The sequence below is a fragment of the Macaca thibetana genome, chromosome 14 (assembly GCF_024542745.1).
Source record: "Macaca thibetana thibetana isolate TM-01 chromosome 14, ASM2454274v1, whole genome shotgun sequence".
Lineage (NCBI taxonomy): Eukaryota > Metazoa > Chordata > Mammalia > Primates > Cercopithecidae > Macaca > Macaca thibetana.
The window spans coordinates 7,463,210-7,479,465 of NC_065591.1; the positions used below are offsets into that span (position 1 = coordinate 7,463,210).

At 55.3% G+C, this 16,256-nt stretch overlaps 1 protein-coding gene across 7 annotated transcripts in view; it reads left to right on the forward strand.

Annotated features, from left to right (window-relative positions):
* Positions 1–16,256, forward strand: part of PC (pyruvate carboxylase) — a 109,134-nt gene that overhangs the window by 77,938 nt on the left and 14,940 nt on the right. For 6 of the 7 annotated variants that reach the window (XM_050756579.1, XM_050756581.1, XM_050756583.1 and 3 more), the window contains 9 exons: positions 7,808–7,943; positions 8,095–8,279; positions 8,486–8,651; positions 8,769–8,914; positions 9,073–9,190; positions 9,485–9,636; positions 10,948–11,066; positions 13,521–13,683; positions 15,933–16,115. In XM_050756579.1, the coding sequence (XP_050612536.1) occupies positions 7,808–7,943; positions 8,095–8,279; positions 8,486–8,651; positions 8,769–8,914; positions 9,073–9,190; positions 9,485–9,636; positions 10,948–11,066; positions 13,521–13,683; positions 15,933–16,115 (1,368 nt within the window). Of the gene's footprint in view, positions 1–175; positions 379–7,807; positions 7,944–8,094; positions 8,280–8,485; positions 8,652–8,768; positions 8,915–9,072; positions 9,191–9,484; positions 9,637–10,947; positions 11,067–13,520; positions 13,684–15,932; positions 16,116–16,256 lie in introns of all 7 variants that reach the window. The other variant, XM_050756582.1, reaches the window with a different exon arrangement.

The window sequence follows — 16,256 nt, forward strand, 5'->3', positions numbered from 1 at the left end:
AGCCAGAGAGCCCTGACCTTTTCCCTTCCATAAACATCTGCCTGGCACGCTGCCACCCGAAGAGCTCCCGTACCCGGGGACAGTCCTCTTGGCCTCAAGTCTAGGCCTGCTTTTGCTTCCCTCTGAGGGACACAAGGACTCACAGAGGCATTTCTGTGTCCCCCACTGCCCACAGCCTCCGGCTCTTGGTGGAGTGGGACTGCTAAGGAATCCTTTACCCACCACGAAAAAATGAGGATCCAATGCAAGAATGTGCGTGAGAGGGGCCGCCGAGGCGGCCGGTGATGTGTCAGCACTCCATCATTTTCCTGCCTGAGCTCAAGAGACACTTGGTGGCCACGCTGTGAGGCAGGGTGCAGCCTTCCAGAGGCTCTGGAGGTGACCGGCCTTTGGCATATCTTCTGAGGAAATCTCTTTCTTTGCCTGGAAAAGGCAGTGGGGAGCGAGTGTGGTGGGGAGAGGGGAGGAGAGCAATAAAAATGACCTGTTTACCCACAAACCATGGGTGAGTGCCCCTGTGGTTGCAGGGTAAACCCACCCAGGTGGGAGCAAAGAACTGGGGCCCCCCAGAAAAAGCTTGAAACTGCCCTGGAGGTTTGAGAATCTCAGTGCCAGTGGGCTGCTGCCAGCTGTGAGGCTGCTCACCTATAGGCAGGCCAGCAGGTGAGGAGGGAGAGGGTGCTAGGCTCCCGGGAGACACATTGCCAAGTCCTCCCACCCGAAGAGTTGGTGTAGCGGGAGCTCCCTTTGCCTTTTCCTGCGGAGCTCTTCCTGTCCCTTCTGTATATTTCTTTTTTTTTTCTAATTATAAATAATGCATCCCCAATGGAGAAAATATGGAAATTTTCCATATGGAAATATAGAAAAGCATAAAGAAGGAGGAAAACACAACTCTACAGCAATCCCATAACACGTGGGAGTGAGGAGGGTGGCATGCGAACAGTCCTACAGTTGTTGCCATTGCTTTAAAAAAACTTCATGAGATCATGTTGTTTACCATTAAATCTTCTTGGCTTCACATTACATCACAGGCATTTCCCATGTCATCAAAACCTGTGCAAACACGTTATTGTTAATGGTTACATAATGTCTGTGGGAGCCAGGGTGTGAAATCTTTAAATCGCTTCTCATGATTTGCTGTTGTAAATAATGCTGTTTTGAACATCTTTCTGTGTATATCTTCGTTGCCATTTTGGAATATTTCCTGGGGTTGGATTTCTGGAATAGTAATGACTGGGCCCAGGGGCATAAATATCTTTTTTTTTTTTTTTTTTTGAGATGGAGTCTTGCTCTGTCACCCAGGCTGGAGTGCAGTGGCACAGTCGTGGCTCACTGCAAGCTTCACCTCCCGGGTTCACGCCATTCTCCTGCCTCAGCCTCCTGAGTAGCTGGGACTACAGGCACCCACCACCACAGCCGGCTAACTTTTTTGTATTTTTTAGTAGAGATGGGGTTTCACCGTGTTAGCCAGAATGGTCTTGATCTCCTGACCTCGTGATCCACCCCTTAGTCTCCCAAAGTGTTGGCATTACAGGCGTGAGCTACCGCGCCCGGCTTTTTTTTTTTTTTTTTTTTTTTTGAGATGGAGTCTCGCTCTGTCACCCAGGCTGGAATGCAATGGCATGATCTCGGCTCACTGCAACCTCCGCCTCCCAGGCTTAGGCAACTCTCCTGCCTCAGCCTCCCAAGTAGCTGGGACTACAGGCGCCCACTACCATGCCAGGCTAATTTTTGTACTTTTAGTAGAGACAGGGTTTCAGCATGTTGGCCGGGGTGGTTTTGAACTTCTGACATCAAATGATCTGCCTGTCTCAGCCCTACAAAGTGCTGGGATTATAGGCGTGAGCCACTTTGCCTGGCTGGGCATAAATGTCTTAAAGGCTGTTGATAAGTTTTGCAAAGAGCTTCCCAGAGAAGCTGCCCTGATGCTCGGCAGTGCCTGTGGGCCGCCTCCTGAAGGCCTTCCCAGCGCTCAGCACTGCATTTCAAATTTCCCAGGCTTTGTAGAGGGAGTGGCACCTCATTGCTGTATTCTGAATCTCTTGCTTTCTCATGGGTTCAGGAGCCACTTGTGTTTGCTGTTTTGTTGCTGTGCTTGTCCCGAAGGCTCCCCTGGCCTCTTCCTGCCTTTGCCCTGTGTGGTAACTTGAGCTCTTTTGACACGGCCTTTCCCAGCGCTGAGCAGAGTACACATTTGGTGCCCAGGAGGAGGGTGAGATTTACACCCCACGCCTGCTCTCTGATGCCAGTGCCGCCTGCTCCCAGCTGGGAAAGACCTGTCCTCCTCGTGGGCGGCATCTGATAACCCACCTGGAGCAGGGCTTAGAGGATTGTAGATCTGCCTTTGGGAGATAGCAGGGTGATAACGTCTGACTTCCATCCTGCTCTGAGCAGGGTGTGTCTCCACACCTGAGTTCCTCACTGGTGCTTCCAGCACCTCTTGAGCAGCAGGTGCTGGGCCATGCACTCCCTAAGGTTATCTCCTCCAGCAGTATTAGCGGTGGGTTTGGTTTTTTTCACTTGTCAATTTGAAATGATTTCAGACTTCCAGTAAATTTGCAAGAGTAAGACAAAGAATTCTCATACCCCTGACCCCAGTTCCCCCAATACTAGCATTTGCTTCATTGTTCTCGTTTTTTCCCTGAACCACGTGAGTGGGTGTAAATTGCAGGCATGGTGCTCCTGGACCCTTGAGTTCCTCAGTGTTTTTCCCTAAGAATGAGGATGTTCTCTAACATAACCACAGTCCAGTGATCAAGATCAGGAAATTGACATCAACGCAATCCTCTTTCACTTGCAGACCTTATTGTATTGTTGTCTCCTGATGTCCTTTTAGCAACAGAAACCCAGATCCAATCCAGGATTGTGTGTGGCTCTCACCATTGTTGCTGTGGTCTCCTTTCATCTGAAACCGTTCTTGTGTCTTTGTCTCTCACGACCTTTGACATGTTTGAAGAGTCCAAGCCAGTTATTCTGTGGAATTTCGCTGAATTTGAGTTTGCCCCTTGCTTTCTCGTGATTAAATTCGGGCTGTGCACGGTGGCAGGAGCCCCATCAGGAGGTGCGTGGTGTCTCTTCGGTGCTAGTGAGGTTAACCTTCATCTCTCGACCACCGTGGTGTCCGCCAGGTTTCTCCACTGTGCAATTAATAAGGACACGGTATATTTTAGAAAGAGGAGCCCAGAGCCCAGCAAGGTTACTCTACCTACGTTCACCATAACCAGGTGTGACCTGGGTGCCTCCTGGTCACCGCAGTGGCCCCTTCCCAGCCCCCATCTTACCCTGCCTCTGGGAGTCATGCTCCGCCCAGCTCGTACCCCATCCTCCTGGAGCTGCTTGCTTCTGCCCAGCGACCTGTGCGTCCCTCTCCTCCAGGCATCCCCCCTGGGTTCCTTCTTGGCTCTTCGACCAGACTCTCAACTCCAGTGGGCCCGAAGGCACAGGCCTGACCCACTTCTCCCAGGTTGTTCGCTCCCTGGCTTCAGACACCACCGCGCCTGTGATACCGCCCAGGGTCTTGGCCCTGCTCTTCCCCCTCTGTGAGCTTGCCTCACTCCCAGCCCCGCCTGTTCTGTCTTGCCCTTCTTATAGCCGGAAAAGTCATCTCCACGCACCCATGCAGGGCAGGATTTCTTCCTCTACCTTGCTTTCTATGGTAGGTCTCTCGACAAATCTTGTCTGTCATACCCCAGACATTTCCCCAGCCCCGCCCATGGCTTCCCCCTGTCAGAGGCTCCGTGTCTCTCAGCTCAGGCTCCGAATTGCCCCAGACATGTGTCATCTGCCAGCCCCCGCTGCTCGCCAGTCCAGAGAGAGCCTTTCCACTGTGCATTGATCACGTCCCTCCTGTCCTGTCCGTGACTCAAAGGAGGCCTTGACCATTGGGCCCTGTCCATGGCTGCAGCCCCACCTCAGGCCACGGGCTCACACTTCCCTCTCTCGGGACAGCACCAAGCCTGTTCTTCCTGAGAACTTCGCAGTCGCTATCCCTTCTTCCTGGAGCTTTCTCTGCGGATCTGTGCATGGCCAACTTCTTCTCCCCATCCAGGTCCCAGCTTCTGTGTCCCCGCCTCCGAGAGGCCTTTTCTAATATCCAGCCCCCAAACCCCTGCACCCGCCCCAGATAATTCGCGAAATGTCACCTGTTTCTTATCTTCCAGGCTCTTGTGATCTGAAATGTTCTTATTTGTGTCTTGTTTTTCTTTGCTTTGCTCCTTTCACTGCCATTTATATTCCATGAGCAGAACCCTTCACTGTTGTGTTCTCAACTCCTGAGGCCTAGACTGTGCCTGGCATAGGGTCTGTCCCCATTGGGGTTTTCTGTTTCTCTCCCCTGGCTGTGGGTCTTTCCTCCTCCTCCTCTTCTCTTTCTTCTACTTACTTCCTTATTTCTTCTCTTTTTTTTCTTCTGTCTTTATTTCCCTTTTTCCATGTTGTTCGCTATAATATGGCACTAAGGTTTTTGCAAGGTTTTGTTTTTTTTTGAGACGGAGTCTCACTCTGTCGCCCAGGCTGGAGTGCAGTGTGACCTGATCTCGGCTCACTGCAAGCTCCGCCTCCCAGGTTCACACCATTCTCCTGCCTAAGTCTCCCAAGTAGCTGGGACTAGAGGCACCCGCCACCACGCCTAGCTAATTTATTTATTTATTTTTTTTAATTTTTTTATTTTTTATTTTTTGAGACGGAGTCTCGCTCTGTCGCCCAGGCTGGAGTGCAGTGGCCAGATCTCAGCTCACTGCAAGCTCCGCCTCCCGGGTTCACGCCATTCTCCTGCCTCAGCCTCCCCAGTAGCTGGGACTGTAGGCGCCCGCCACCTCGCCCGGCTAGTTGTTTGTCTTTTTTTAGTAGAGACGGGGTTTCACCATGTTAGCTAGGATGGTCTTGATCTTGTGACCTCGTGATCCGCCCGTCTCGGCCTCCCAAAGTACTAGGATTACAGGCGTAAGCCACCGCATCTGGCCGGTTTTTGCAATATTTGTTTCATTTCTTGAGTACGTTTTTGTGTTCCTTATTTAAAACAAAATGGCTAAGTGTTTTAAACTTTTTCTAAGAAATGAATCAGATGGGCTGGGTGTGGTGGCTCACGCCTGTAATCCTAGCACTTTGTGAGGCTGAGGCAGGTGGACCACTTGAGGTCAGGAGTTCAAGACCAGCCTGGCCAACATGGTGAAACCCCATCTTTATTAAAAATACAGCCAGGCGTGGTGGCTCACACCTGTATCCCAGCACTTTGGGAGGCCACAGCAGATGGATCACCTGAGGTCAGGAGTTCGAGACCAGCCTGGCCAACATGGTGAAACCCAATCTCTACTAAAAATACAAAAATTAGCTGGGTATGGTGGCAGGTGCCTGTAATTCCAGCTACTCGGGAGGCTGAGGCAGGAGAATCACTTGAACCCAGGAGGCGGAGGTTGCAGTGAGCCAAGATCACGCCATTGTACTCCAACCTGTTGGCACAGCAAGACTCTGTCTCAAGAAAAAAAAAAGAGAAAAGAAAAGAAACAAAACAAAAGCAAAATTAGCTGGGCATGGTGGTGCACGCCTCTAATCCCAGCTAGTTGGGAGGCTGAGGCAGGAGAATTGCCTGAACCCGGGAGGCGGAGGTTGCAGTGAGTGGAGATCATGCCATTGCACTCCAGCCTGGGCAACAAAAGCAAGACTCTGTCTCAAAAAAAAGAAATGAATCAGATGGTTAGATGAGGCCCAGATGCAGGGGTGAAAAGAAAAGAAATGAATCAGATGGTTGATGAGGCCCAGATGCAGGGGTGAAAAGAAAAGAAATGAATCAGATGGTTGATGAGGCCCAAATGTAGGGGTGAAAAGACTGCATCTGGTTTGGCTTGGGCTCTGCGCTGGGCAGCTGTCTTTTTAGTCTCCACTGCACCTTGGTTTCCTTCATTTTACAAATGAAGCACTGGCCAACCTCTGAAGCCTCTCTGCATTCAGGGATATAAGTTGTCATCAGTTGATTTAAATATGTATGTGTGTATATATATATATATATATATATATATATATATATATATTTTTTTTTTTTTTTTTTTTTTTTTAAGATGGAGTCTTGCTCTGTCACCCAGACTGGTACAGTGGTGCAGTCTTGGCTCACTGCAACCTCCAACTCCCAGGGTCAAGTGATTCTCCTGCCTCACCCTCCCAAGTAGCTGGGATTACAGGTGTGTGCCACCACGCCTGGCTAAATTTTGTATTTTCTGTAGAGACAGGGTTCGCCATGTTGCCCAGATGGGTTTCAAACTCTTAAGCTCAAACAAACCTGCCTTGGCTTCCCAAAGTGCTGGGTTTACAGGTGTGAGCCACCATGCCCAACCTGAAGTATTATACTTTATTTTGTTTGAGAAAGAGTCTTGATGTCACCCAGGCTGGAGGGCAGTGGTGCAATCTCAGCTCATTGCAACCTCTGTCTTCTAGGTTCAAGCGATTCTCGTGCCTCAGCCTCCCGAGTAGCTAGAATTACAGGCATGTGCCACCATGCCTGGCTAATTTTTGTATTTTTAGTAGAGACAGGGTTTCACCATGTTGGCCAGGCTGGTCTTGAACTCCTGACTTCAGGTGCTCCTCCCACTTCGGCCTCCCAAAGTGCTGGGATTACAGGCGTGAGCCACCACACCCGACCTGATACTTTTTTTTTTTTTTTTTTTTTTTTTTTTGAGACGGAGTCTCGCTCTGTCACCCAGGCTGGAGTGCAGTGGTGCGATCTCACCTCATTGCAAGCTCTGCCTCCTTGGTTCACACCATTCTTCTGCCTCAGCCTCCCGCGTAGCTGGGACTACAGGCGCCGGCCAACATGACTGGCTAATTTTTTTTTTTCTTTGTTTTCTTTTGTTTTGTTTTAGTAGAGATGGGGTTTCACTGTGTTAGCCAGGATGGGCCGACCTGATACTTTTAAAAGTTATAGTGCATTTGGGCCGGGCGCGGTGGCTCAAGCCTGTAATCCCAGCACTTTGGGAGGCCGAGACGGGCGGATCACGAGGTCAGGAGATCGAGACCATCCTGGCTAACACGGTGAAACCCCGTCTCTAATAAAAAATACAAAAAAAAAAAAAAAACTAGCCGGGCGAGGTGGCGGGTGCCTGTAGTCCCAGCTACTCGGGAGGCTGAGGCAGGAGAATGGCGTGAACCCGGGAGGCGGAGCTTGCAGTGAGCCGAGATCTGGCCATTGCACTCCAGCCTGGGTGACACAGCAAGACTCCGTCTCAAAAAAAAAAAAAAAAAAAAAAAAAAAGTTATAGTGCATTTTATGCTGGGCACGGTGGCTCACACCTGTAGTCTTAACTACAATGCACTCCCAAATATCCCTTTGCAGATTCTACAAAAACAGTGTTTCCAAACTGCTGAATGAAAAGAGAGGCTTAATTCTGCGAGATGAATGCACACATCACAAAGCTGTGTCTCAGATAGCTTCCTTCTAGTTTTTATCCTGGGATATTTGCTTTTTCACCATTGACCTCAATGAGCTCCCAAATGTCCATTCGCAGAATGGACAAAAACACTGCCTCAGGAGGCTGGGGCGGGAGGATCATTTGCCAGCAGCCTAGGCAACATAGGGAGACCCTGTCTCTACAACAAGAAAGTCACAGTTAGAACATCAGGGTGAGCCGGGGGCTCCATTTCGGTTTGGATTTGCTCCCTTCTCTAGAGCCAGGAAATGTTGGGCTTGGCCAGGCATCCAGGAGGTAGATGGTGCTGGCCTTTCTGTGGGGCCACTGTGGGGTTGGGGAGGGCCCTCACTCATTCTGGGGAACCTCAGTGCTGAGGCTGCACTAACCTGGGCTCTGACTTCGCTCCCCAGATGCTGAAGTTCCGAACAGTCCATGGGGGCCTGAGGCTCCTGGGAATCCGCCGAACCTCCACCGCCCCCGCTGCCTCTCCAAATGTCCGGCGCCTGGAGTATAAGCCCATCAAGAAAGTCATGGTGGCCAACAGAGGTGAGCACCAGTGGGGCCGGTGAGAGGAGCCTCGTGGCCGGCCCCAGCCTTGGCGTTCCTCTCCCACTCTGCTCCAGGCCCTGGCTCCCCACTCCCCTTTCTGCTTCTCCTAGGACCTAGGAATCTAACTTCTCATTTCTTTGCCCTCTAGGTGAGATTGCCATCCGTGTGTTCCGGGCCTGCACGGAGCTGGGCATCCGCACCGTAGCCATCTACTCTGAGCAGGACACGGGCCAGATGCACCGGCAGAAAGCAGATGAAGCCTATCTCATCGGCCGCGGCCTGGCCCCCGTGCAGGCCTACCTGCACATCCCAGACATCATCAAGGTGGCCAAGGTGAGCCCAGCGGCCTGGCTGGGCCTGGACAGCAGGGACCAGGGAGTCTTAGTTGCCGCGGGGGTCTCTTGAGGCTGGTGTGCTCAGCGTCTCTGGGCATGGGTGGGTAAATGGATGGAGCTCAGCAGGTGAGGCAGGGGAAGAGGCTGGCCGAGGCCTTGGAAGGGACTGAAGGGTACCGTCCTCTCCCTGACTCCCACCCGCAGGAGAACAACGTGGATGCAGTGCACCCTGGCTACGGGTTCCTCTCTGAGCGAGCGGACTTCGCCCAGGCCTGCCAGGATGCAGGGGTCCGGTTTATTGGGCCGAGCCCAGAAGTGGTCCGCAAGATGGGAGACAAGGTGGAGGCCCGGGCCATCGCCATCGCTGCGGGTGAATATAATGGGCAAGCAAGGGGTGGCCACGCAGCCCCTGGAGAGGGTCCAGCAGGGAGAGGTGGCAGGGATTCCTGCCCGTTACAGAGATTCCCCCACACCTCTCCCCCAACAGGTGTCCCTGTCGTCCCTGGCACAGATGCCCCCATCACGTCCCTGCATGAGGCCCATGAGTTCTCCAACACCTACGGCTTCCCCATTATCTTTAAGGCGGCCTATGGGGGTGGAGGCCGTGGCATGAGGGTCGTGCACAGCTATGAGGTGAGTGAAGATGCCCAGGGCTGGGAGCAGGGCAGGGCAGCCTGCTGTGGGGGCAGGGGTGGACCACTCAGGGATCTGGAAAGTGGGTGGGGTTCGTGGCAGGGGAGAGGTAGTGCCGTGGGGTCCCATGTCTGCCTGGCCCCCGCCCGCCCTCACAGGAGCTGGAGGAGAATTACACCCGGGCCTACTCAGAGGCTCTGGCCGCCTTTGGGAACGGGGCGCTGTTCGTGGAGAAGTTCATTGAGAAACCGCGCCACATCGAGGTGCAGATCTTGGGTGAGTGGTCCTGACGCCCCGCCTGGGGCAGCTGGAGGCAGGAGCTGAGAGGTCCAGTCCTGGTGGGGTCACAGCGGCTGGCCTTGAGGACAGAGGACTCTGGAAAGTGGGCTCTAGGGGCCGAGCTGGCAGCTGGTCCTTGCAGCCTTGGTGGTGCTGGTGTCTCTCCTGGCAGCCTCTGTACTGCTGGCAGCCAGCACTGACTGGCCACAGTGGTTATGTGGGGTTGGTAGGGGCATTTAGGAGACGTGTAGATTCCAGGAAAAGCTGAGCCCAGTTTACCTCCCTCCCCAGGGGACCAGTATGGGAACATCCTGCACCTGTACGAGCGAGATTGCTCCATCCAGCGGCGGCACCAGAAGGTGGTCGAGATTGCCCCCGCCGCCCACCTGGACCCGCAGCTTCGGACTCGGCTCACCAGCGACTCTGTGAAACTCGCTAAGCAGGTGAAGGGTGGGCTTCCCGTGGGGACAGGAGCCTGTGCTCACAGGCCGGCAGGCCTCTCAGTGGGGCGTTGGTGGGGGAAGGGGAGAAGAGGGTGAAGGACTCTCTCAGGGGCCAGAAATGTGTCCATGGCATCCTTTCCATGTGCATTTGAGGCACCTGGCCCAGAGGCCAAGCTTAGAGTCCAGGATGGCTGAGAAGAGGGAGGGAAGGAGCCCCAGCCACCTCCTCAGCCCTGCTGCTACACAGAGCTGGCTTCTCTGTGGCACCGGCTCGTCCCTGTCGTCAGGAGAATGAGATTCCGTGGATTCTGTCACAATTGAGGGCCATTATAAAGGCAGTCCTCCCTCACGTGCTTCGGTCTCCTACATCGTGTGTATTATGATCTGTTTCCTTGCTGTGCACCCTCTGCCCATCTCTGCTCTTCTGGGAGCTTTGGTCGGGGGGTCCTGGGCTGTGGAGGAGGCTGAGGTAAGCTATCTCCCACAGCAACCTGCCCTAGGCCTGGCCTGGAGAGCATCTGCTGTGGCCAGGCATGCAGCGGGGTCCTGCCCACTCTTCTTGCCCGGCCTATAGGCAGCGGAGGATGCTGTCACCTCCCCAGGCTGAAGGCCGGGATGTGCGCTCTGCAGCAAGGCCTCAGCCACAGCTAACGCGAGGCATTGACCAGGGTCACGTTTAGAGCTGAGGTTTGGTTTACCTCAGGAATCAGGTCTTATTCACTGGCTTATACTATTTCACATTCCATAACAGGTTTGAGGGAGGTGATTCAATCTGGTTTGTGGTTTTGATGGGGCCAAAAGTGAAACTGGAATTAGGGCTGAAACTTGAGTTAGAGTCATTATCTGTTGGTACCTCTCAAATGAATTTCTTTGGGTGGTGGTGGCCAGAGGTGACTGCGCAGTAGACTAGAAGGGGACTTTCTGAAAACACCTCCAAGCAGAAGCAGGTGCTGGGAGAAGCCTGGGTCTCCGGCTCTGAGTGGATGACACAGCCTTGGCGGGCAAGCCCTGGAGGCAGCAGGGCAAGGTGCCGAGACTGGGGTGGGCGGAGGCTTCTGCCCATGTCTCTTCCCAGATGAGCTGGGTGTAGCCATCTGTGGCTCCGGGAACCCTGGAACCCAGTGGACTACTTGGGGGACGTGTCCAGGCCCGAGCCCTGGGGTCTGCCTGCCATCTTTGGGGGCAGGGTTTGCCGCAGTCCGTTCTTTTACGGAGCCAACCCAGTGGGTGGGATGGAATCCCTGTCCTGGGTCCAGTCACTTCGCCCAGGTCCTGCCTGTGCGCCCCCTGCTCACGCAGCTGCCCCCACAGGTGGGCTACGAGAACGCGGGCACCGTGGAGTTCCTGGTGGACAGGCATGGCAAGCACTACTTCATCGAGGTCAATTCCCGCCTGCAGGTGGAGCACACAGTCACGGAGGAGATCACCGAGTGAGTGCGGGCAGGCGGGTGGGCGGGGCAGGACGCGCGGCCTCTAGGTTTTGCATAAAGTGCAGGCGAAGTGGCTCCTGGGGGCAGCCAGGGGCTCACTCACTCCCCACATGGGTGGAGAGCAATGGGGATCCAGGTACTTAGTGTTTTAAAAGTCATTACTCTAAAAGCATTACATGGTTATTATAAAGATCAGCACAAAGGAGCAAATAAAAATGACTGACCGCCCTCCTGTCTGTCAGGACGCTGCCGATTGCTCAGGCCCAGGTGCTCCCATCTGTCAGGAGGAAAGCAAGGCTCAGAGACATTTGGAGAGCTGCTCGGGCTCACACAGCTGGCGCTGGAACCCAGGCCTCTCCGGTTGTCTTTGGTTTGCTGCTTTCCCGGTTTACTTGCTTTACTAGAGACATAGTTTAATGCAATTGAGATGTTTTATATAGAATTTTTATTCTACTTTTCAAATTTAATATTTGTTGAAGGCATTTCCCCAGGCCATAATTCTCTCTGAATACTTTTAGTGGCTGCGTACTATTCCGTCTTGCGTATATTTCTTAACTTACATAGTCCTCGATTGTTAGGCAATTAGGTTGTGTCTGGCTCTGGTGGTTATTAAGCGTGTCAGTTATCATGTGTGCCCGAATGTCTGGCTTCAGCTCTGAAGAGTTCTGAGGGTAAACCCTTCAACAGGATTATCTGATTGAAGGATAGGCAGCATCCCTCGGAACAGCCCTCTAGAGAGGTGGCACTACCATGCCCCCTGCAGGCACTGCGGATGACATTTTAAAAATGTGCCTGGTTTCTAAATGACAGTCACGATGGCCCTCGCCCCTTCAAGGTCTCTATTTTGAGCCATGTAATTTGTTGATGCTGGCTTTGGGCCAGCCCATCTCACTGTGGAGCGTCTCTGACCCCAGTTCTGCCCCCAGTCCCGACCCCACCTGAGACTGAGGATGCTGCTGGACTGGCTGCTGTGGCCTGCCAGGGGCATGGAGGCCCCTCCCTCTCCTTAGAAGCTTAGAGACAAGGCCAACACTTTAGCCCAGTGAGACTTTTCCCCCTCAAGCGGCTGTGAACTCGTTGGTCTTGGGTCTGTCTAGAGCATCCTATTAGGAATGGGAGTCTGTCTGCTCTGGAGCACGGCTTTGTGTCAGGCAGATTGGGGCTCAGGTGCTCTCAGGTCCTGAGCCACATGGAGCTTGGGTGAGCTCCAGCCTCTCTGACCCTCGAGCTCCTCCTCTGGTGGGAATGACAGGGCTCTCGGCGCACTGTGGTGGAGATGAAGCATGGGAGGAGCGCAGCCTGGCCCATGGCACTGAGTGGGAGCTATCTCTGCTGCGAAGTGGTCCGGCAGGCAGCAGGACCACGGGGAAATCCTGCCAGCGTAGGTTCCAGGCCGCCTGCACCACAAGCCTCAGTGGCAATACATGTAAAACCTTGAGTGTTTTTCTTTCTCTCTGTTGCCCAGGCTGGAGTGCAGTGGTGCCATCTCAGCTCACTGCAACCTCTGCCTCCTGGGTTCAAGTGATTCTCCTGCCTCAGCCTCCCAAGTGGCTGGGATTACAGCGTGCACCACCAGGCCTAATTTTTGTATTTTTAGTAGAGACAGGGTTTCACCATGTTGGCCAGGATGGTCTTGAAGGCCTGGCCTCGTGTGATCCACCCACCTTGGCCTCCCAAAGTGCTGGGATTACAGGCATGAGCCGTGGTGCCTGGTCTGTTTTTTTTGTTTGTTTGTTTTTTTAAACAGCTGTTCCACTTGGACTTGTGACTGCCCTTAGGAGCAGTAAGGCTGAGCTTGGAAAACCCTGCAGAGCTGGGGAAGCTTGCACTCTCCAAGCATCTCTAGGGGGTTTTGGGCACAAGCCCAGCGGGAAAACAGGCCCCAGAAAGACAGGTCCTGACCCAGCACCCACTGTGCAGCCCTCTCACAGCTGTGGTTGCTGTTTCGAGGAGCTCAGCCTTCACAGCACCTGTTCTCTTGCACACTGCCCCCCTCACAGCCACCCACACAGCACAGCACATATGGCCCCAAGAAGGAGCTATCCTGGCCCTCTGACCTGGAGATCTGCTGAGGCTTCACATCTAGGCTTTACCAAGGGGGTGTTTAGGGGAGTAGGGAAAACAGACCTTAAGGAAGAAGGAGGCAGAGTACTGGGAGGAGCTGCGGGGACGGCGTCTTGAGTCAGGGGTGCGGGAGCAGGTGGTCCTGGTATTTCAGCGGGCCCTCTCCAGCTGCCAAGCACAGTGTAGTTTAGTCTGCTCCTGGTGGGAGCAGGGCAGGGGGCTGTGGAGCCACTGGCTGGGAGGAGCTGGTTGTTCAGGCTGGCCCAGAGCTATGGGCAGGGGTCGCACTGTGTGTGGACGCCCCCCTAGCTGCAGTGCCCCTCATCCATCCCCCGCCTCATGTTCCCCTTCTTCTCCTGTCCTCTCCTCGCTCCTCCCCATGCCCCACAGTGTAGACCTGGTCCATGCTCAGATCCACGTGGCTGAAGGCAGGAGCCTACCCGACCTGGGCCTGCGGCAGGAGAACATCCGCATCAACGGCTGTGCCATCCAGTGCCGGGTCACCACCGAGGACCCCGCGCGCAGCTTCCAGCCGGACACTGGCCGCATTGAGGTGGGCAGCACTCGAGCAGAGGGAGATGCCAGCTCCCCTGTGCACAGGTTCTGCCCGGTGCCTGGGGCTGCGGCGCCAAGTTGCCACAGCCCGGCAGTTAGGGAGGACCCGCATGTGGGCTCTGAATTGGGCGTAGAGTACACGGAGGCAGGCAGTGCCTGGAGGAGGGGCGGTGCCTCCCAGGGGAAGAGACCACCGGGCATCCAGGCCAGGAGGAAGTCATGAGGGCGGGAGCGCGGAGCAGGCCAGCTTGCTGGAGCAAAACGCAGGGACCCAGACACAAAGCCAGCCCCTGACCCTCCAGCTCCCACAGGAGCCCCACGCCTTGCTGCCCAAGCTCCATCTCCCATCTGAGGGAGGGGCCAGCAAGGCAGGACCTGGGGGTGGGGGCAGCAAAGGACTGGGCCCAGAGGTCCCAATGGAGTCTTAGCCGAGCTCAGGGGCCCATCAAGGATGGGTGAGGGAGTCGGAGATGGCGGCACAGGAGGGAGACGAAGAGGCGGATTCAGGGCTGTGAGACGGCGGCCTTGGTGGCGGGAGAGAGCTGGTGTCAGGGGCGCTGAGGCAGCCCGGGGCAGGCTCCTCAGCACAACAAGACTGGTGCCTTCTCCAGGAGGGCTCCTTGTACCTTCCCTCCTCTCAGCACTGGGACCCAGTCATTGACCTCCGAATCCCATCTCCCCAGCCTCTGGTCCCAGCTGTCGGCAGGAGCCCTGTGGCCTACTCAGTGCCTGTTCCCAGCCCTGCACGTGCTACCAGCACCTTGCCAGCTGTGCTGGGGACTTGCTCCCTATCCAGGGGCCTGAGCCCCAAAGGAGGCAAGACACTGATGGAGCTCCAGCTCTGCTCAAGAGTCCAGGGCAGAGGCCCCCGGGCTTGTGTAGGGGCGGTGAGGGGAGCAAGGATGAATATGGGCCAGGCTCTGGGCTTCTGAGACAGGGGAGGCTGGGGAGGCTGGGGGTAGGAACCAGAGCTCTCTGGATTCTGGAAGCAGCAGAGCTTGTGGCTTCAGCAGGGAGCTGGCCGCCTGCATTCTGTTTCTGGAGGAATCTGTAGGCGGGGGCAGCCCCAGGCTGAGTACTGTCCGGCAGCCCCTGACTTCTCTGCCTCCCTCCATCCCCACTTCCAAGGCCTGGCTCTTCAGAGCCTGCCTCACCACAGAATATTTTTAGCCGACAGTTCCTGCTCTCAGCTGAGTGTTCACCCTTAAATATTTTATTAAGTTCCTTTTTATTGAACACAGGCCTCTACCCCTGAGAAGCGGAAATGGGCAGTGGGTGTCCCGAGTCCCTCTGGGTGGTCCCCCTACTTCCCTTCTTCCTTACCTGGGCCTGACGGGTCCCCCACCTCTGGGGAGCCTTTCTCTGCAGGAGTCATTCAGGCGGCACAAGCCACCTGTGTGTGTGAGTGTTGGCGCCTCTGTCTCCTGCTCTCCGCTGCCCCTCCCGTCGCTGTCTGGCCCTGGCCCTGGCCCTGGCCCTGTCTTGCTGCCCCGCTGCCCTCTCCTCGCCCTTGGATTGCTTCCCTGCTGGGTGTGGACCCTTGGGCAGGCGCTCTCCTGCCTCTGGCACTTTCCCTTCGTTTCCTCTCCCACTTCCTCCTCGTTGCCTCCTCTCCCTCCCTTCCTCCCATCCTCCCTTCTGGAAGGAAAGGAAAGGAAGGGAGCGTGGGTGGATGTTGAGGCCTTCCCCACCACCCTGTTAGAAACAAAAACAAACCCCCTGGTCCGCCTCACCTCTTGCCTCACACGTTGTCCTCCGGGGGCCCTGTTGCCGGCCTGCGCGTCCCCTTGCTGTCTGGGAGTCCATGGTGAGGCCCTTTAGTGGCTGGGTCAGCAGACCTCGATCCGTGCTGTGGAACAAACACATGGACACGTGGATGAGTCTGAAAGGCCAGAAGGTTGCTCAGGCAGGTGCAGCAGGTCCATGGGAATAGAGGCAGGGCCGGCCCCTGCCTGCCCAGGCCCCTCTTCGGCTCCCCGGCAGGCATTCCCTTCCTCCTCTGCCCCCTCCCAGCTCCTCACAGGGAGCCAGCAGCAGTGACTGTGGCACATAGAGAAGAGACGCACTCCTGGGTTTGGTGGCAGAAACAGAGCAAAACCTGACCAGCCAGAGCTGGGGTTCACCTGTGGACACTGCACGCTCAGCTCTCAGCAGCTGCCAGGCGCACACCTGGCCAGCCTCGGGATGGGTGGGGCCTTTTCGACTGCAGTTTCTGGCGCAGGCCCTCACGCCTCACCCTTCCCACAGGTGTTCCGGAGTGGAGAGGGCATGGGCATCCGCCTGGATAATGCTTCCGCCTTCCAAGGAGCCATCATCTCGCCCCACTATGACTCCCTGCTGGTCAAAGTCATCGCCCACGGCAAAGACCACCCCACAGCCGCCACCAAGATGAGCAGAGCCCTTGCGGAGTTCCGCGTCCGAGGTGTGAAGGTAAGAGCTGCAGCCCCTGCCTGCCTTTGCTCCCAGCCCTTGGAGGTTCCCCTAGCCGTTCACCTCCCCACCAAGGGCCCGGCACATGGTCTCACCTCAGCCTTGCCCCTGACTGATGGGTCGAGGTCAGTGGCTCTCCCC